Source organism: Dendropsophus ebraccatus, chromosome 10, assembly GCF_027789765.1.
Source record: "Dendropsophus ebraccatus isolate aDenEbr1 chromosome 10, aDenEbr1.pat, whole genome shotgun sequence".
NCBI lineage: Eukaryota > Metazoa > Chordata > Amphibia > Anura > Hylidae > Dendropsophus > Dendropsophus ebraccatus.
Window position 1 is genome coordinate 36,340,690 of NC_091463.1, and position 19,780 is coordinate 36,360,469.

General features: G+C 41.7%; 1 protein-coding gene across 1 annotated transcript; it reads left to right on the forward strand.

Moving 5' to 3' along the window:
- Positions 1 to 392: 392 nt before the first annotated feature.
- YIPF6 (Yip1 domain family member 6) lies at positions 393 to 17,218 on the forward strand. Its single transcript, XM_069986746.1, has 7 exons — positions 393 to 530; positions 6,164 to 6,292; positions 9,207 to 9,285; positions 12,058 to 12,100; positions 14,109 to 14,234; positions 14,886 to 15,043; positions 16,053 to 17,218. Exons 1-7 carry the CDS (start codon positions 486 to 488, stop codon positions 16,175 to 16,177), a joined length of 705 nt encoding a protein of 234 aa, XP_069842847.1. The 5' UTR covers positions 393 to 485; the 3' UTR covers positions 16,178 to 17,218.
- Positions 17,219 to 19,780: the final 2,562 nt, after the last annotated feature.

Genomic DNA, 19,780 nt, shown 5'->3' on the forward strand with positions numbered 1-19,780 from the left:
CAGGAATAACAGATATTTTGTCTTTGGTGACACACCACTGTGATAGAAAACCCAACAGAAGTCCAATGTACAGTAGTATGATTTACTATTACTGGGGAAAAGAGACAACATCCCTCCTGAGGAAACACTGAACCTTCACCTCCCTGACACAGGAGGCATAGCCTGTGAAATACACAGTTTCCCAACACTGCCAGGACGTCACTGTGTATAATTATGCCCTGAAACCATGAAATACAAGGGTAGTCTCAAAAACTACAATGCCCAGCATGCCCCGAGCTGTAACTTAGCAACAGCCACAGAGACGCAGGTTGGCGCCAGGCTCACGTTCCCTTACGTCACGCCGCTGAAGGCTTGTCGGACGCGGGACACGATGCTCGTGACGTATTACTCATGCGCCACAGGCGGAAGCGGATGTCGTCCGGGTTTAATGACGTCTCGTGATCCGACTCCACGTAGCAACAGATTGATAAGAAGAGTAGGAAAAGATGGCGGAAACGGACGAAAAGCAAGAAAACGGAAGCAAACAGCTGGTGAGCCCCTGATGTCTATACCCGGCGGAGTAGTGGCCACCTGTATAAGGCGGCCATGTCCTCAGTCAGAGGGATAGAATACACAGCCGGTGCCTCCTGCCAGTACTCAAACCCTGTATAAATCTGCAGGAAAGCGGCAGCATTGTAAGACCCCGGTGGTGCCCTGCTTATCGGTGCCAGCTGAGAGGCCGGGCATCATCTCATAGTGACAGCACATGGCATGCAGACAGTACCATGGTGCACCTGAGTGACAGGTTACAGCCCCAGAGCATGAGGCAGTGTGTGAGCTGCAGGTGCCACTGGGGGGGCTCATGTATTATAACCTATGGCTGGAGGGGTGTAATAATAAGTGGTGGGGCAGTTCCTGAGGGATGATGTCACAGGGAGTAGTAGCAGTATACATCGGGGTCCATTGGGATAAGCAGGGTATCCTCAGGCAGCCTCTTTAGGGTGCGTTCACACCTACAGGATCTGCAGCAGATTTGTGGCCGCATATTTAAAGTTGCAGATTCAAAGCAAATCAAATCTGATGTAGATCCTGGACGTGTGAACGCAGCCTTTTAGATAAAATCTCCCCATGTAAAAAGTTCTCAGCGCCTCAGCTGGGTGGTGGTCCACTATGGCCACAAGAAGGGCCGACACACACAAACACCCATCAGAGAATTGGGCAGAGTTGTGTACTAGCTGATAGACCAGAAGAGAAGAGGTACAAAGTGCTTGCACCCCATTGTTGTAATGATTTTGGGGGTCTCTGCGCCCAGACCTTCCACAGCTGCTCGCATCCCTCTGTGTTAGGCTAGGTTCACACTAGGGCTGGGCGATATAAACGATATGCCAAAATATCGTCATCAATTCGGTTGACGATATGGATTTTTGGCATATCGTCATATCGCGATATACCACGGAGCGGTAGTGAATAAGCTTCTCACTTACCGCTCCGTGGTACCGCGCTGCAGGGCCTTCCGTTCATGCGTGTGACGTCAGGTCTCCCAGTGCATGCTGGGAAGAAGACGCGGCCCGTCTCGCCTCACGGACTCCATCAGCCAGCCCTGCAGGAAAGGTAAGTAGCAGAGGGGTCGGGGGCGGGCGGCAGATGGCTTGGCATGGGGCCGATGATGGCCCTGGCTGGGGGGACATGATGGCTGGCACATGAAATGCCTGGAAAACAGTGAGGGGTGAGATGGCTGGCACCGGGGGGGCGGGGGTTGGGGGTGCTGATGACTGGCAACGGGGGGCTGATGACTGGCGACGGGGGGCTGATGACTGGCACAAGGGGGGCTGATGACTGGCACAAGGGGGGCTGATGACTGGCACAAGGGGGGCTGATGACTGGCACAAGGGGGGCTGATGACTGGCACAAGGGGGGCTGATGACTGGCACAAGGGGGGGCTGATGGCACAGGGTGGGCTGATGACTGGCAAGGGGGGGTGATAACTGGCACAAAGGGCGCTGTAGGCATAGGGGAGGGCTGATGACTGGCAAGGGGGGGTGATAACTGGCACAAGGGAGGGGGGGCTGATGACTGGCACAGGGGAGGGCTGATGACTGGCAAGGGGGGAGTGATAACTGGCACAAAGGGGGCTGAAGGCATAGGGGAGGGCTGATGACTGGCAAGGGGGGGTGATAACTGGCACAAGGGAGGGGGGGCTGATGACTGGCACAGGGGAGGGCTGATGACTGGCACAGGATGGGCTGATGGCACAGGGGAAGGCTGATGACTGGCAAGGGGGGTGATAACTGGCACAAAGGGGCCAGCATAGGAGAGGGCTGATGACTGGCAAGGGGGGCTGATAACTGGCACAAAGGGGGCTGAAGCCTTTGTGCCAGTTATCAGCCCCCCTTGCCAGTCATCAGCCCTCCCCTCCCTTGTGCCAGTTATCACCCCCCCTTGCCAGTCATCAGCCCTCCCCTATATATTTATAATTATATATCGTGATATATCGTTATATCGTGCATGCATCAAATTATATCGTGATATAAATTTTAGGCCATATCGCCCAGCCCTAGTTCACACTGCGTCTTTGCAATCCGTTTTTTTGCAAAAAACTGATGAAAAGAACGGATGCATTTGTGTGCGTCTGTTTTCATCCGTTTTTCCATTGATTTCCATCCAAAAAACAGATGAAAAAAAATGGATTGCAAAAACGCAGTGTGAACCTAGCCTAATATCAGAAATGCAGAGATTTGTCTCCCTTTTAGAATAGAGATGACCCATTGCTGAGTAAATGCTGGGGTGGTGATTGTCACACATTCTGCCTCTGAACCCACAGCAGCCAGTCAGCCCTCCCGCAGCGATCGGAGCCGGGGTAATTTAGCATGACTTGCATGCTAGTTATTGGAATTGCCGACGTAAACTATAAAAGGGGTGGGTCCTCCAACTATTTATGATCAGTTATGACTATTTATGATCAGTGTTCTCCTTTTTTAGCTCATAGAAAGGTGTTGAGTGGTAAAGTATGGGTAGGACAAGCTCTGATCCTGCCTTTTTAACTTTTTACCTTTTGTAATTGGGGGTGCCCCTGTCACCCCAATGGGTTTGCACACATCATGATCATAAGAAGCTGATGAGCTGCAATGCCTTACAGATCTGCCTTTGTACGGAAAGCTATTAGACCTCGCCAGAGTACTATCAGGCTGCTGTTTAATGTAATGTTGACACATGGCAAATCAGCGGCCATTCTGTGACTGGCCCAGTTAACGTCACTTCTTTTTATTTGGAATGACGATACGTTCGGGTGTGCCTGTTCCAGTTAGCCAAAGCACACAATGTAAAAGAGCCATACATGTCAGTTTTCTGTGCAACCACATGGTGTACACTCAGGCCGGGATTCCATAGTAGCTAAAGCGATCGGTCGCTGTGATTAAACAACGGCCGTTGTTTTATTAAAAAAAAAAAAAATGCATAGTGGGAACGAGGCCTAAAACTGACAGCTGTAATACAGTGCAATGCAGAAGTCTTATTGTTTACTATAGCAGCAATTAGGGGACTTCATTTATTTATTTATTTATTTTTGTAAAATCTAAACAAAAAATAGGAAAAAAGGCGTTGGAAGTTTAATTTTTAAGTGTTAGGCTATGTTCACAGATCGTTCTTTTTTTCTGTTTTATGAAATCAGCGCCATTCTTTTCTGCAGGGGCAGCATTGAATGCATTGTCGCCGACTGTGTTCTTTGGGCGTTAAAATAATTAACATGCTAATTGATTTGCCAGCATACCCGACGGTGCCTGCAATTTAGTTGTAAAAAAAAATAATGTTGCTGCAGCCGATACAGCAGTTGCTGTGCAATGGACAGTGTTATGTTGTGTGAACGTAGCATTATTGTGCAAAATAAAATGTTTTCATGCAGTTTCCCATCACACACGGTGTACAGTGAATGCCATAAAGATAAAACCTAAATAATAATAGCTGGGCTTTACATATTTGATTTTAGATAAATATGTAGTTACAGGTACCTTGAATTTGGCAGGTGATACAATTATTGTCCTAAAAAACTACTTTTAAACTTGCAGCCCTGAGTCAAATTTGCGTGGCCTAGAATACCCATGCTCTAGGATTGCAACACCCCTTTGTCCCTCCTCCCCGCCCTCCATCATTAGGGATGCCCCTGGAACAATTTCTCCTATTTATCACCTGTGTGAACGCTGCACAGGTGCTGGATCGTTAAGGCAACTGTGCACTATTCAGACAGGTGATGAATAGGAGAAATCCTGCCTAAGGGCATTCCTAATGGTGAGGAGGGCGGGTAGTAGGCACGGAGAGGCATTGAAAGCCTAGGGTATGCATGCTGTAGGCCACGCCAATTCGACACAGGGCTGCAAGTTTAAAAGTTGTTTTTTAGGACAATAACTGCATCACCTGCTGAACGGAGCACAGGACAGATCTTGGATTAAAAGCAGCTATCTGAAGGTACAAGTGGTTTGGGGGGGTCAGATTGTGGGTACAGAGTCGCTTTAACTTATTATTAACCTTCAAAGCGTCCTTGATTCCCGAGTGCTATACCAGCGATTGGGGTGACAAATAGAACATTACAAAATCAAAACACATTACATGAAGGTAAATGGTAGACAGGTACATTAAGATACAGGAACCTGCCTCTGAGGGCTTTCAATCTACTAACTTAGACTAGACGGTCCCAGGCAATCTAAAAAGTCTGTATATTAGGATTGTCTGGTGTAAATTTAGATCTACAGTTAGGCTGGGTTCACACTGTACCGTTTTTCCATTGACTTCCATAGTAAAAGAACAATGTAAAAAACAAATTAAAGTTTATCCGTTTCTTTTTAGTGTACACAAAAACATGGTTGACCACATTTTTGTGTATGCTAAAAAAAAAAAAAGAAAAGACGTGTTTTGATCAGTTTCTTTAAAATAATGAAAGTCAATAGAAAAAACGGATGCTCACAAATGCATTTTTCATCAGTTTTTTATGCATAAAATAGATGGGAAAAAATGCAGTGTGAACCCAGGCTTAGTTTGTCTGCTTTGCATAGATTGCACGGCTATAATGCAGTATACTTTTTCAGCAGTAGATCAGGCAGTGGCCCAGTAAATGCCCCATTGTGCTTCAGTCGTCCTCTAGTACATTGCAGCCAACCAACTCACTCGGTACAACTCTCTCTCCTGATGTGAGAATGCTGTTTTCCCTGTTTAACAAGGAAGAGGAACTTTGTGCATGACACATAGCTTTTCCTCTTGCGCTAGCTTTTTTTTTTTTTAACAGGTGATCAGTTGTTTTCAGATTCTTGTACTCAATCTAATCTCTACAAAAGCCCACATGATTGAACAGGATCTTGGCTAGGACATGCTGGGAATAGTGCCATTAATTGTTCTCCTGAAGGCATAAAGCCAAAGGTGCCATCTGAGGGTTCTCTTTTATTGTCCTTGCATTTCTATGTAAGGGACATGTGCATCAGAAGTCACCATTTTGGTAATGTGTTATATACACCTAAAGGTGGTCAGATTAAGAAGTGTGTACATCTAACTGTAATAATACAATACCCAACAAAAAAAAGGGTTTTGCAGCTCACACAATATAACAAAAATGCCTAATATTAGTAATCCCATAGAATAAAACAGCAATGAAAGTGCAGCAGGTGCCAGCGGGCGTATAAAACATATACTGCTGCACTAATAATGTGGCATCTGAAAATCGGATGGATTGGTTCACGGGAATACAGCCAGATCAAATAATTAGTGTAATATTTGTTGCATATGTACAACAGGCCATAACCATATGACAGGTAAGGGTACAAACACACACACCGTATACGCAGCGTATTTACTGCTGCAGTACGCAGCAGATACGCAGCAGATTAGATCTAAATAACTGAACACAGCATCAAATCTGCACCTGCAGATCTGCTGCGTATACGGTGTGTGTGTTTGTACCCTTAGGTACAATTCCCACACTGCAGCACTGATCGCCATTGTACATTTCACTTCAAACCTGACTTTGTCAGGGGGTGTACCATTGGGGATCACTGCTGCAGTGGGAATATCATACTTTACCTGTCATCTTCTGGTTATGTCCTGTTGTATGTACCCTTTCATATGAGCTAGGGGACTTTGTATGTAGTTATTGTTGTAAGATACAAGGTTGTTGCTTTGTCTTAATTACAGTTTTCTCTTTTAGTTTGCAGGTTTATCAGATGTTTCCATATCAGGAGATATTCCGGTGGAGGGGGAGATCACAGTTCCCATGGCCTCACAGTCACAGGAAGAGGATTTCTCAACGTTGGATGAACCAGTTAGAGACACCATTGTAAGTCTACCAAACAAGCAGGCTTTAAAAAAGGCCAGTAGATTAGGACAGGCCTTCTGATCACCACTGGTGCTGTGCTGCCTACTAGGAAGTGGTAGAAAGCATTTTTAGATTGGTTTCAGGCCACGTTCACGTGCTGTACGACAGCGGCAGTTCTGTGACACGGCCGTGCAACAGAACTGCCACTGTCTGTGAATTTCACCCTGTCCTGTTCTGCAGTACCGGCTGGAAGAACATCACTTCTTTGTAATAGGAATGTGGGCACATTCGGGTGAGACAAAGTAAAGTGCCACCCGAGCATTGTCTGCATAGTCAATTTCGTGTGGCCACACAAAATTGACTTGTCAATGTTTTTTTTGCAGCCGCATAGAATCCCGACCGTAGTGTATACAGTGTGTATATGCTCCGGCGGGGATTCCATAGAGTTCAATACCATCAGGCGATGTCATTAAATAATGGCTGTTGCAAACCTGCAACAACTGTGGTTGTTTAATGCAAATATCCCTCCTGATAGTATGTAAGCTGATGCATGCGAGCAGGGCCCTCACTCCTCATGTATGGATAATTATATGTATATCTCTGTAATGTCTATTTTTTGTCTATGTATGTACCCCAGAATTGTAAAGTGCTGCAGAATCTGTTGGCTCTATATAAATAAAAATTATTATTATTATTATTATGTTAACGTGGCCTTAAATAGTATCCCTATTTTTGCACCCTTTCATCTAGTCTTACATTTTGAGTGGATACACCAAATAGCACCAGGGCCAATACAGGGATTGTATCATCAGAAAATGACGTAGTCCTGTTTACACATGTTTTTTACAATTTTTATTTTTTTATTTTATTTTTACCTAACTACATATTGAAAAGAAAATCCTAAAATTGTGCAGTTTATATTTTAGCGATTAAAGTGTTACTGTCATTTGCAGTAACATTTGACATGTCCTCAGACATATAAAGAGGTTCCAACAGCATCCAGGTAAATCCAGAGAAAATCGTCACATCTTAAAGGAGAAGTCCGGCCAAAATTAATTTTTGATATGTTGTTACTTATGAAAAGTTATACAAATTTCTAATGTACATTAATTATGGGAAATGCACATATAGAGCTATTTCCCTTAATTTAGTAGATCAGGAAGTGTTAGAAATATCTCTGAAGAAGTGACGTCACGACCCAGGGTGTAATTCCTATGGAGTGTCCAGCAGGGGGCGCTCTCTATATAGAAGTCTATGGGACTTTATTGTTTCTATGGGTTTCTATGTAATGTAATGTAATGTAGTGTACAGTGCTTTATTGAATGAATACATCTATGGAATACTTTGGGGAGCAAGTGTCCTTGCTCCCCAAAGTATTGCATAAATGTATTCATTCAATACATTCAATACACAGTAAGCCCGCCGATCCGCCGCATTTCCGCCAAATTTCCGCCGCATTCCCGCCGATCCGCCACACGCTGATCCGCCGCATTCCCGCCGATCCGGACCATATACATTGAACTACAGCTCCCATCATCTGCTTCTAGTATGAACAGGTGATGGGAGCTGTAGCTGGGTAAGGGATATGACATGCCGCCGGGCGCAGGGGGGAGCCGCTCAGTACACAGGAGCGCTCCCCCCTCCTCCTCCTCCTTCCGTGATAACTTCCGCCTATACCAATGCTGACTCCCTGCCTGGCCGCCGCTCTCCGCTCACATATACCGGCTCCCGGGATCAGCGCGGACACCAGGATGTATCGGGAGCCGGTATGTATGGGGGGAGAGCGGAGAGCGGCGGCCAGGCAGGGAGTCAGCATTGGTATAGGCGGAAGTTATCACGGAAGGAGGAGGAGGAGGGGGGAGCGCTCCTGTGTACTGAGCGGCTCCCCCCTGCGCCCGGCGGCATGTCATATCCCTTACCCAGCTACAGCTCCCATCACCTGTTCATACTAGAAGCAGATGATGGGAGCTGTAGTTCAATGTATATGGTCCGGATCGGCGGGAATGCGGCGGATCAGCGTGTGGCGGATCGGCGGGAATGCGGCGGAAATTTGGCGGAAATGCGGCGGATCGGCGGGCTTACTGTGTATTGAATGTATTGAATGAATACATTTATGCAATACTTTGGGGAGCAAGGACACTTGCTCCCCAAAGTATTCCATAGATGTATTCATTCAATAAAGCACTGTACACTACATTACATTACATTACATAGAAACCCATAGAAACAATAAAGTCCCATAGACTTCTATATAGAGAGCGCCCCCTGCTGGACACTCCATAGGAATTACACCCTGGGTCGTGACGTCACTTCTTCAGAGATATTTAACACTTCCTGATCTACTAAATTAAGGGAAATAGCAGTATATGTGCATTTCCCATAATTAATGTACATTAGAAATTTGTGTAACTTTTCATAAGTAACAACATATCAAAAATTAATTTTGGCCGGACTTCTCCTTTAACTTAGAATCCATGTAAATACTTGATGTTTTGGCCAAGCAGGGTCTTTATCAAGCTTAGGTTGAAATGTAACATGTATGTTCTTGGATTTCTAATAAAGATGTGAAGACTTTCAGTACATGCATGCTGTTTTAACCTGTTTTTTGGAGCCGCCTTTGGGGATTAGTGGCTGATCAGAACATCAAAACAGATAACAAGGAAAAAATAAGTAACAGTACCTGGTTTTATAAGTAAAAAAAAAAAAAAAAAGTATATGGAGATGTGCACCAACCCATTAGCCTTTATATAGTCGACCCAACAGCTGCATCACCCTGCGGGCTGCTTGTCTACTACCCACAGATGTACAATTGGATGGATAAAGCACAATGATCACATCATTCCTGTCCTATCTTTGGGCTTCTCATTGACTTTTTTTTTTTTTTTTAAGTTCAAGACTTGAACCAGTTTTTTAAATATTTTTACTTCACTTTTAGATGCGGGACCTAAAAGCTGTTGGTCAGAAGTTTTTTCATGTTATGTACCCTAAAAAGAGTAATGCACTTCTGAGGGACTGTGAGTATGACTCTGCAACTTTACTGTTTTGCATTTTAGTTCATGCGTTGAAATTTCTATTGTTGTTACTAGTAGAGATAAGCGAACCAGCCGAGGTTCGGGTTCGTCTTCTGATTGCCGATGTCTGCCCGCTCCGTGGAGTGGGTGTAGACAGCCTGAGGACCGCCTGGAAAACTGGGTTATAGCCATAGGAGCGTGAAGACAGCGGTAATCAAGCCGAGAGATCAGGTTCATACGAACCCGAACCACGGCCTGTTCGCTCATCTCTGGTTGCTACAGTATATATTGCTGAAGAGGATGCATAATCCATTGCTGATTGAAATGCCCTAGAAAGAGGTTATGCCCAATATTTGTTGTGTTTACACAGAACAATTATCGCTCAAATTTTCAAGGTACGGAACGCATTTGAGCAATAATCTCCTCGTGTAAACACAGCGAACAATCAAGCGAAGAGCAATAAATCGTTCATTGTGATCTTTTAACATGTTCTCAAATCCTTGTTTGCTAAAAATTTGCAGATTGCTTTGTGTAAACAGTGTTTCACCCTATGTGTGAGATGAGCTTAAGCGATCTTAAAATTATCACAATAACAATTTTTCCAAACGGTATGTCGTTCCATCTAAACGTTATAAAAAACACATTGTTGCTTTGAAATCATTAATTGTTTGATTGGGCAAATTATCACTCCGTGTAAATGCAGCATTAGTCTCAACAATTCTGTAGCTGTGACCTGGTCTCCGCCCAGGTGACTAGTTCCTGCCTCTCTCCCTGAACGCATCAGAATAAAAACAGTTTTTCCTGGATATTCAGAAATCGCTGAAGACTGATATGGTAGGGGAGCTGTGTAGATCTATTTGGTGCAGCTGGGAGCTATATCAGCATGATCATGCTAATTGGTTCCCTTTAAGGTTTACTATAATGCTGCGTTTACACGGAACGATTATTGTTCAAATTTTCGCAATAACGATCGCATTTGAGCGATAATTGTTCCGTGTAAACACAGCAAACGATCAAGCAACAAGCGAGAATCCTTTCATTTTGATCTTTCAACATGTTCTCAAATCATCGTTCGTGAAAAATTCGCAGATGGCTTTGTGAAAACAGTCTTTCAAAGATTCACCCTATGTGAAAGATGGGCTTAAGCAATCGCAATAACGATTTTTCTTGCAAATTTTCTAACTATTTATTCGTCTAAACGCTGATCGTTATGTAAACCAAATTGTTGCTTCAAAATCATTAAACGATCGAATGGGCGAATTATCGCTTTGTGTAAACGCAGTATAAGAATGAAGCATTTTTAGTGTATCTGGACCTGTATGTGAACCCAGCCTTGAGCAGAGGCCAGATTTGTTTTAGATCTGTGTCCAATTTACTGATCCATAGGTAGTGGATGCTTGTAGTGTTAGCCGCAGCCGTTTTGTGTGCTTGTTCATGCTTCCAGCTTACAACACAAAACTAAAGTCACTGCGGCCATTAAGACCAAAATGTTTGGATGTGTCAGTGCAGAACATGAACTCTGTTAGTGCTCGGTGACTGTCACCACCTGCTGGCGGTACGGTGCCATATTGGAGACCCATACATTTTAAACCCATTAGGATCACTGGCATGTACCCCACTCGTGTGCTAAAGGACTGCCTTTGTTAAGTGAAGGGGATCATAAATATTTGTTAGATCCCTTTTGCATGGGTCTGATAAGTTTTCCCAATATAGAAAAATTTACAGTTGCAAAAAAAGTCATTACTCATTCTACCAATTGGTTACACTCTTTTTTTTTTTTTTTTTTTTAACCTAAAATTGGTATGATTTAATTCATCCTGCAAGTTATGGCATCTATGGAATAAAACAAAGCGACACCCAATAATAAAAAAATCCATTGTATAGTATATAACCTATTATCATTACCACTTTACAAGCTAGAAAGATTTAATAGGGCAGAGAAACACATGGAAATTTCTTAAGACGTTCTTATTAAACCTGTATTGTGCTGAAAAAGCATTTATGATGGATTATAAGATCTATGCAGTCTGTCTTTTTTTAGAGGGAGACCTTGTAATACTATGTTATTCTTATGTCTATTCAATTCACTTGGTCATTAAAAAGGAAAAAAAAAACATATCAAACATATCAAATGTTTTGCTGTATGGCGGCCAACTTCCCTCTGTTTCTTGTCATGGGTCAAGGTCTGAACATTCAGATGTCCCTAGGACATGTCAGTTGTGTTTTTTTTTTCCCTAATGACAGGTATGTTTTCAATTGATTATAGGAAAGTAGTTTTTTTTTATTTTTTTATACATCATACACTTATACAGATTTTTCAGCTGCCAGAACCCCTCACTGTCTGTTTTTTTTCCCACAGCCACCAATCCCAGTTCTGCTTTTAGATATTAAACCTGGTCTGTCATTGGTTGTTGTGGAAAAACCAAGACAGGGAGGGGTTCGGGCAGCTGCTAAATCTTGGCATTATATATTGTCCTCCAAAATCTGAGGTTGGATCCAATAGCTCTACCTTTTTAGTGCTCTAAGTGTGACTAGTACATTGAGGTATTTTTGCTTTGCCTGGCGAACCTGCATTGTGTAAAGCCGGGTTCACACACAGTATGTTGGGCTTTACTTTATTATTTTTACCAAAACCAGGAGTGGAACTAGCACAAAGAAAAACTGTAATGGAAAACAAAAGAGCAAAATACTGTGTGAGAGTCCAGGCTGTAGAACCAAATAAGTTATTGCTCCTTACCCCGATTCTAATGGTGGTGTAATTTGCTCTTTCTTTAGGGGATTTATGGGGCCCTCTTGTGCTTTGTGTCTCCCTTGCATTGTAAGTATTTGCAGCAGTTTCCATTTTATTTGTTTATCCCTCAGAAACAGTGAAAAGGCCCCACAGAACATATACACTGTGTTAAGTGTACGACCTCTTATAATGTAGGATGTGTATAAACAAAACACAACAATCACTGAACTCAGGGAGAACAGTGAAAAATTCCAATGGAGTACTCATTTACGAGTCTCCATTGATTGTCCCATACAAAATTTGAATATGCAAAAAAGGGGTCCGTGGAGCCTCAGTTACGAGTCTCAAAACACCCGTGTTTTGAGACTCGTAACTGAGGCTCCACGGACCCCTCTTTTGCATATATATATATATATATATATCTATATATATATATATATATATATATATATATATATATATATATATATATATATATATATACACACAGATCAGCCATAACATTGAGATTGTGTTTTCACATTAGAGTCACTGCATGCGGCCCAAACTACGTCCCCACACTGGCACCAGTAGCCTTGCGATGTTGCCAGGTTTTATCACCAACATTGTGCAGCTATTGGTGACCACATGGGGGTATGGTTTTAGCTACATATGGGAATGCTACCTAAAACTACTGACAGGTGAATAATACAGTGTTACCTGCCGAAAAATCTGATATATTAGGAAGCAAGTGAATAGACAGTTCTTTGATGATCAATTATTTATGCACTGGATGCATAAAATATAGGCAAGCTAAGGATCTGTTCAGCAAATGGGTGTTACTGTTTTGCTGTGGTTGGTACCTGCTTAAAGGGATCAGGGTATCATGTATAGTAGGCTTCCAAAGATCATTGTTGCACAAGGTAGGGTAGCTGGTCCGTCTAGTCAGGTGTCTCAGAATGGAACCATAAGGTTCTAAGTATTGTGCTGCTGCCCATTAATAATATGCCACTACCTTCACCCAGATATCAAAGGACTGTAGACCTCTTAATCTACTACGGCAACTTCAGCTGCATGTATAACTTTTATTATAGTGAGGTATAGTTATTAGAGAATGGCTCCACTGGTTTGTTGTTATTACAGTTTAATTTACAGTTCCCTTATTGTTGATTTATTGATCTGATATGCATGCTGTTTGGGTATCCTATCTATTGTACATGGTCATAATATACGGGATTCACTGTACAACAAAAATCTTGATCCACTGTAATGATCTTTATTTAAAGTCTGAAAAATTCTCAATAAAATCATTGAAACAGATTGGAACCATAAGGCAATAGAAGATTTATTTTATACATCATATGGAGTGCTGAGTGTCTGTGTTACTTCAAGATTGTTTTGGGGAACCTTTGTTCCTAACATTCACATGGATGTTACTTTGACACATTCCACTTACCTAAACATTGTAAACACCAAGTACACCCCTTCATGACAACAGTATACCCTAATGGCAGTGACCTCTTCAAGCAGCATAGTACTGCCTACCACACTGTAAATAATCTTTAGGAATAGTGTAAAGAAGATGACAAAGAGATCAAGATGTTGACTTGGTGTCCAAATTCCCCAAGTCTTAATCTGTTTGGATGTGCTGGAAAACCAAGTCTGATGCATGCTCCACCTCACATCTTACAGGACTTAAAGGGAACCTGTCACCACTTTATTGTTGACTGAGCCACGAGTGATCAGGGTGGACCTTGGTCACCTTTCGCAATCGCACCATCCTTTATATGTATATCTCACCCTATATCCAAACAATGAAAGATCTGTCAACCAGGGCAATAGCAATGCAATCACTTTGCAAAGGTAGCATGAAAGTGATTGCAGTAGATGCTTTAAATATAACCTTTCAATGATATACCAGAGGACATCTTCAGAGCTTTTGAGGGGTTAATGCCTAGATGGATTTAATGTAGCTGACGTGTGTACATACTCTGGACATGGCTTTGTTATCTATAGTAGGATTTTGTACATCTCAGTAATAGTTGTACCTTATTCACATTTCCCTTTTTTTCCAGTCTTGTGTAAACAATCTTTCTTTATATCTTTCTTTGACAAGAATGCTTCAGGGTGGCTATGCAAACAGTAAAGACGATGGAGGTCCCCAGTTTGCTGAAGTGTTTGTAATCATCTGGTTTGGAGCTGTGGTCATCACGCTAAACTCTAAGCTTCTTGGCGGAACCATGTATGTATATAATCAGAGGTGTAGTGGGTTTATTCCTCCTCTTGCTTACATAGTTAATAATGCAGTAATACATAAATCACAAGTCTAACACTTCCATGACCTCGTGATACAAGAAGAATGTGAAGCTAATAAATCTTCCACAGGTTTTAAATAGACAGCTTTTGCTGTCCAGGCATGGTGGGAATTGTACTTTTGCTACAGCTGGAGGGCCAAAGGTTCCCCATCCCTGTCCTAGAGTGACCTATAGCCTAACACAGTGCTCCATATTTATTAAAACTGTATAGTTCTGTATGTAAACTTGGACTAGACACACTACGATGCACCAGATGTATTAGTGTATCAGACAGTTTGGTAAATCTGGTAAATTCTCAGACCAGTTTAGTCTTAACTAAACAACAACTATGAATGTAAACCCCTTTTTTTTTGTCACCCGGGGAAAAGTGTTTAAAACACAATAAATATGGTGCAAGTAATTTATTTTTAAAGCAAATTACCCCAAAACCTGGAGTATTTGCCATAGTACTTCTGCCCTGCTGTATAAAATAGTGTTATACCCATTAAAACCCTTGAGTTGGGGAAAGAAGTAATAATGCTGCTGTCTCTATTTGCTACAAAACTGATTTAACAAAATATTTCTCCTGTTTGTTGCAGTTCATTCTTCCAGAGCCTGTGCGTGTTGGGATACTGCATCCTGCCCCTTACAGTGGCCATGCTTATATGTAGGCTGCTACTCTTGGCGAGTGTGAGCACAACAACCTTTATCCTGCGGCTGGTCATAGTGACAGCAATGTTTGCCTGGTCTACTTTTGGTAAAGTAGTATTTTTTAATGAATGTTCATGTGTCTGTGCTGTTTTTCTGTTGTCACATGCTTGGCTGTAAAAATTCAGGCTGCTGGCTTCTAAGTATATTGGTATACACACATAAGGCTCCTATTGAGTGGAGTAGGAGTCATAAACGTATATTCCCACCATCTTGAAGATCTGCTTTAGTGAATGAGACAGTCATGTATACATACAGAGGCTGGTGTCACGTTTAAGAAATACAGAACGGCAGTTCATCTGAATAGCTGGATTGTAATAATACATTTTACTTGCAGTATCATCTTATGTGCCAGACCCATCTTGATCAGCTGATCAACACTACAGCTCTAATGTTTACAGGGTTGTCAGTGATGAGATCACCCCCTTTAAAACATTTCTTTATGTATTAAGTGTTATTTTCATCAACTAGATGACTGGTGTCAAACTCAGGCCCTCCAACTGTTGCAAAACTACAATTCCCATTATGCCTGGAGAGTCAAAGCTTTAGCTCTTTGGGCATTTTGGGAATTGTAGTCTTGTAACAGCTGAAGAGCCTGAATTTAACATATGTGGGCTAGTAAATGTGTGTCTATGTTGTAGCTTTTTATCTATAACATATTACCTAGTGACTGTCATTTTGGAGGTACACTTACCCTTCTTCTATTAGGAGACTACTACATAATGCATTTACCCAACGAACACCATGGTGTCACCGTTCGTAGAAAAGGGCAGTGTGGCTGATGCTGAAAGATCCAGCAGTTGTTCATACTTCCCTGTATTCACAATAGTGAATGAGTGCCAATTGTGCCAGTCTGGCATCTAGTGTAGCTCTGAGTTTATATAGCACTGGGATAGGTTACAGTGTGCATATTATATATTATAAAATTTATTATTACTAAAATATTCTGGTCTAAGTGCTGTCTTTTGGCGCTATTTTGTATCTATTTTAATGTCTGCTTATAGTAGATGCAAAACAGAAGAGATTTCTAGTCTGTAAACTTTTTTTTCTTTTTGCAGCCTCTACTGCCTTTCTTGCGGACAGTCAGCCACCCAACCGGAGAGCCTTGGCCGTCTACCCTATATTCCTCTTCTATTTTGTCATCAGCTGGATGATCTTGACTTTCAACCCCTCTTCTCTATAGTTGAGAGTTGTTTTTTTTGTCAGAAGGACTTGAACAGGCTTGAAGAATGGGACTCTTTTGGTAGAATGAAGGCCATATAACATCGGTATCTAAGTAGCCAACAACACAAATGCTGAAAAGGAAGAAGGAAGAACACACCCGTGTGTGCAGGAGTCCGAGGAGCTTTGGTGTAGTTTATTTTGTATATAGCCCTGCACTAAATCTATAGATATCTACTGTTTTCCCTTACTACCCATCTACATTCTCGGAGGTTGTACTTCATTACCTGAAAACTGTGAGGTCCAGATCTGTTGCAACATGTGTATTCTTACTGTGCTGGAAGCTTCTATCAGCATACATATAAAACGTCATCACATGTCTGCGAGTATGAACCTTCTCTAGACCATGGTCATATCCGCTTGGCCTAGGCACAGGTCAGATAACAGGATGATGTTTTTCAATTGCACAGATATGTGTAAAATAATGAAACAACAACAACTGCACAAACCATGCATACAACAATAAATCTAACATGTCTGTACGTTTACTGTTTTAGACGCTTCATGCCAATATCCACGGATGAAGAGTTTAAAGTCTCAGAGCAAAATAAGTCACAGAATTACTAAGCGAGACTGGGAAAACCAATAGTTTACATACAGTGAGGCCTTTCTTAATGTGTTAATATAAAAAAATGCATGTATCCAATCTGACTACATTGAAAAAACCAGTTGAGGGCACTGCACAAGGAACTGGTATATGTCTATATCTGTATGAATGTTATGCATATAAAGTATATGCAAGAAGCTTTAGGCTGCGTCAAGTCAAAGATTAAGAGAACTGCACAGAAGAGTCTGTGCCACAAGTGGGACTATGCATTGCTTTACCCTCGTGAGTGGGGCCTGATGACTATATTCAATTACTACTGTGCATATTTCTTTCTTAGGGTGTTAGCACATTGGAGGGCGGTCGGCTGTGAATTTCTTTAAATATGATTTGTTTTAAATTAAATGGTATAATGCAATCTATATTTATAATTTATTAAACTTTTTTTTTTTAATATTATGATAGTGTCAGTTTCTTTTTTGAGGTTACAAAATAAAGAACTGCAGAAGGCATGAGGTTGATCAGATACTAGATGCTATTGCCTGAGGAGAACCCAGCCTGCCCATACATTTCCTTGCAGTGTAACATTGATTCTCAGCCATTTCAGTGAGTGCACACAACATTCATCCAAAAGTGTTCAGTATATTTGAAAAGTATATCTTCAAGTGTTTCTTTTTTACTTGAACAATCAAGCATATCTGCCTTTATCTATGTTTTCCAGGTAGCTCTAGGGCTGCATTCTGCATCCTGAGGGAATCAAATGCCGGGCGTTCAGGTTCAGAGAACTTTGCCAAACCCGAACAGTTTGACAGGTCTGCTCAGCACTAGTGTTTACTCTAGATTTACATGGTGTAACATAGAAGCGTGCCTCAAGCTAGAAATTAGTTTTTTACATTTTTACTTTTAAGGATTTTTTTTTTTGCTAGTGTTTAAGTTTTTGACATGTATATGTACTAGGGACAGGTTCTTATGCTCCCACTGACTTTAATGGAAGCATTATAGCTATAGAACAGACAAGTTTTTTTTTAACTGAAGATGGAGTGAAAAAAAGCACCAAAAAAGCAAACAATTGCTGCATATTTCCCATTGTAGCACATCAAGACTGCAAGCCTGATCCCTATATTGTCACACTTGCTGTGAGTACACTGCATTCCACATTTATATACACAAAGGCCACCACTGGCAGGCGTGTCCTGTGTGTCATTGGCGTAGGGAAATAACATGAGGAGGCACTTTGTAGCCCAGGAACAAAATAGAATGCATAGTACATCTCTGAAACTTATGGACCCCCTAAAAACTGATATTTTGGGGGGAATAAAGCCACTAACAGCTACCATACAAGTATTACACCTATCACACAGTACATGGAGTTGCAGGAATGCCAGATGCACATTAAGGCCATGTTCCCACACAGTATTTGTGCTCAGCATTTTGCTACCAAAGCCAGGAGTGGATTAAAAACACAGAAAGGCTATGTTCACACACTAGTGAAATTTAGTGGATGGCCGCCATTTAATGGCAAGTAATTACAGTTATCTGAAAACAGTGGCCATGTTGTAAAATAATGGATGTTATTTGCCAATAAATGGCGGCCATCCACTAAATTTCACCACTGTGTGAACAAAGCCTTTCTGTGTGTTCAATCCACACCTGGTTTTGGTTGCAAAATACTGGGCAAAAATACTGTGTGAGATCATAAACTAAATGTATTTTTTGAAGTATTTTGCTTCCATGTACACATTTAAAAGTTGTACCTTATCTGAGGAAGAGAGCTCTGACTCGCATTATATTTGTGCTTTTTTCAATAAACTCTTTTCCTGTGACTTTCTGGAGGCAGCACTGGCATTCATAGGGGTTTGATTGTTTTTTACTTTTCACTTGCACTACTTCACAGGCCCCTTAAAGGGAGCATCCCGCTGTGTCACTCCCAGCTAGCTTTTTGGCAGCTTCCTGATCCACTACAGAACAACGTCAAACCAACCTTCTACATCTGTACCCTGCTACAGGGGTGATATGCATCAAGCCCAAGTAGCTAAAAGGTGAGCCTCAAATACATCTGAACTACAATCCAAGTTACGTCAACGTTCTCACTCAAAGCGCCGCCTCTTGCCTGATCTTTTTTCCTTTACTTTGCACACATTAAGAAGTTAGCTTGGTTGTTGTTATTACATCACTGTATTCTCACTGACATCTATTGAATTATGAGGCATTTTACATGGAACACAGTCACAACTTCTCAGACACTGTTATGGATTTCAAGTTGCATAAAATACAGTACAATATATTTGCAGTCTGAAAAACAAGCCAGATTTTACAGCATACTATTGATTTATTAGAATGTTTAATTTTGGGAATTATATTAAAGTTAGCTTTGCCTGTTCTTTCTCTCCCATTGTTGACTACTCGTTGTCTAGGTAACTGACAACAACTCTGCTCTAAAATCAGTTGTCTGGCTGGCGTTTTCATGGATATAGGGCCATATGTATCAGTCTGCATCTAGCAACCTAGATTGTGCGTCTCGTTTGCCATGTTGGTGGGTGCGTTGCATTGCACAAAGGGAGACGTGTCACCACGATTCAAGAAAAAATTAGGCATAAAATCTGGACCTTGTTCAGAGTAGTAGCGCAGTTTGTCGCTATCTAGAGGCAAAAAGACAACACAGCAAACATAAGGAGGAGGTAAAAGGAAAATATTTTCTTCTAGTTTCAGAGTAAATTTTAAAGAGTCATCAAAAATAACTTTTAAGGTGTCATCAGAGACACAACGTGATCAGAAGATATAGCCATGAAGAGAGAGTGCAGCAGCAGTGTGATCCACTCCCAGACCAGCCACTCATTTTGACAATGTAGTCTCATTAGCCTCTATGGAGATACGGCAAGGGAGTGGATTGTGTTGCTGCTGCGTTCTTTCCTCAGTTATATATCCTGATCACAGCAGGTGTCTGATAACTTGTCAAAAGTTATTTTAAATAACAGGAACTCTTTAACTTTAGTCTTTATTTTTAACTCTATGATATTTATA

Excerpts from the sequence above, each read along its gene's own strand:
- YIPF6 (XM_069986746.1), top strand. The coding sequence starts at position 486 with ATGGCGGAAACGGACGAAAAGCAAGAAAACGGAAGCAAACAGCTG. Across the intron at positions 9,286-12,057 it reads TAATGCACTTCTGAGGGACT|GGGATTTATGGGGCCCTCTT; the intron begins GTGAGTATGACT and ends CTCTTTCTTTAG. Across the intron at positions 15,044-16,052 it reads GTTTGCCTGGTCTACTTTTG|CCTCTACTGCCTTTCTTGCG; the intron begins GTAAAGTAGTAT and ends TTCTTTTTGCAG.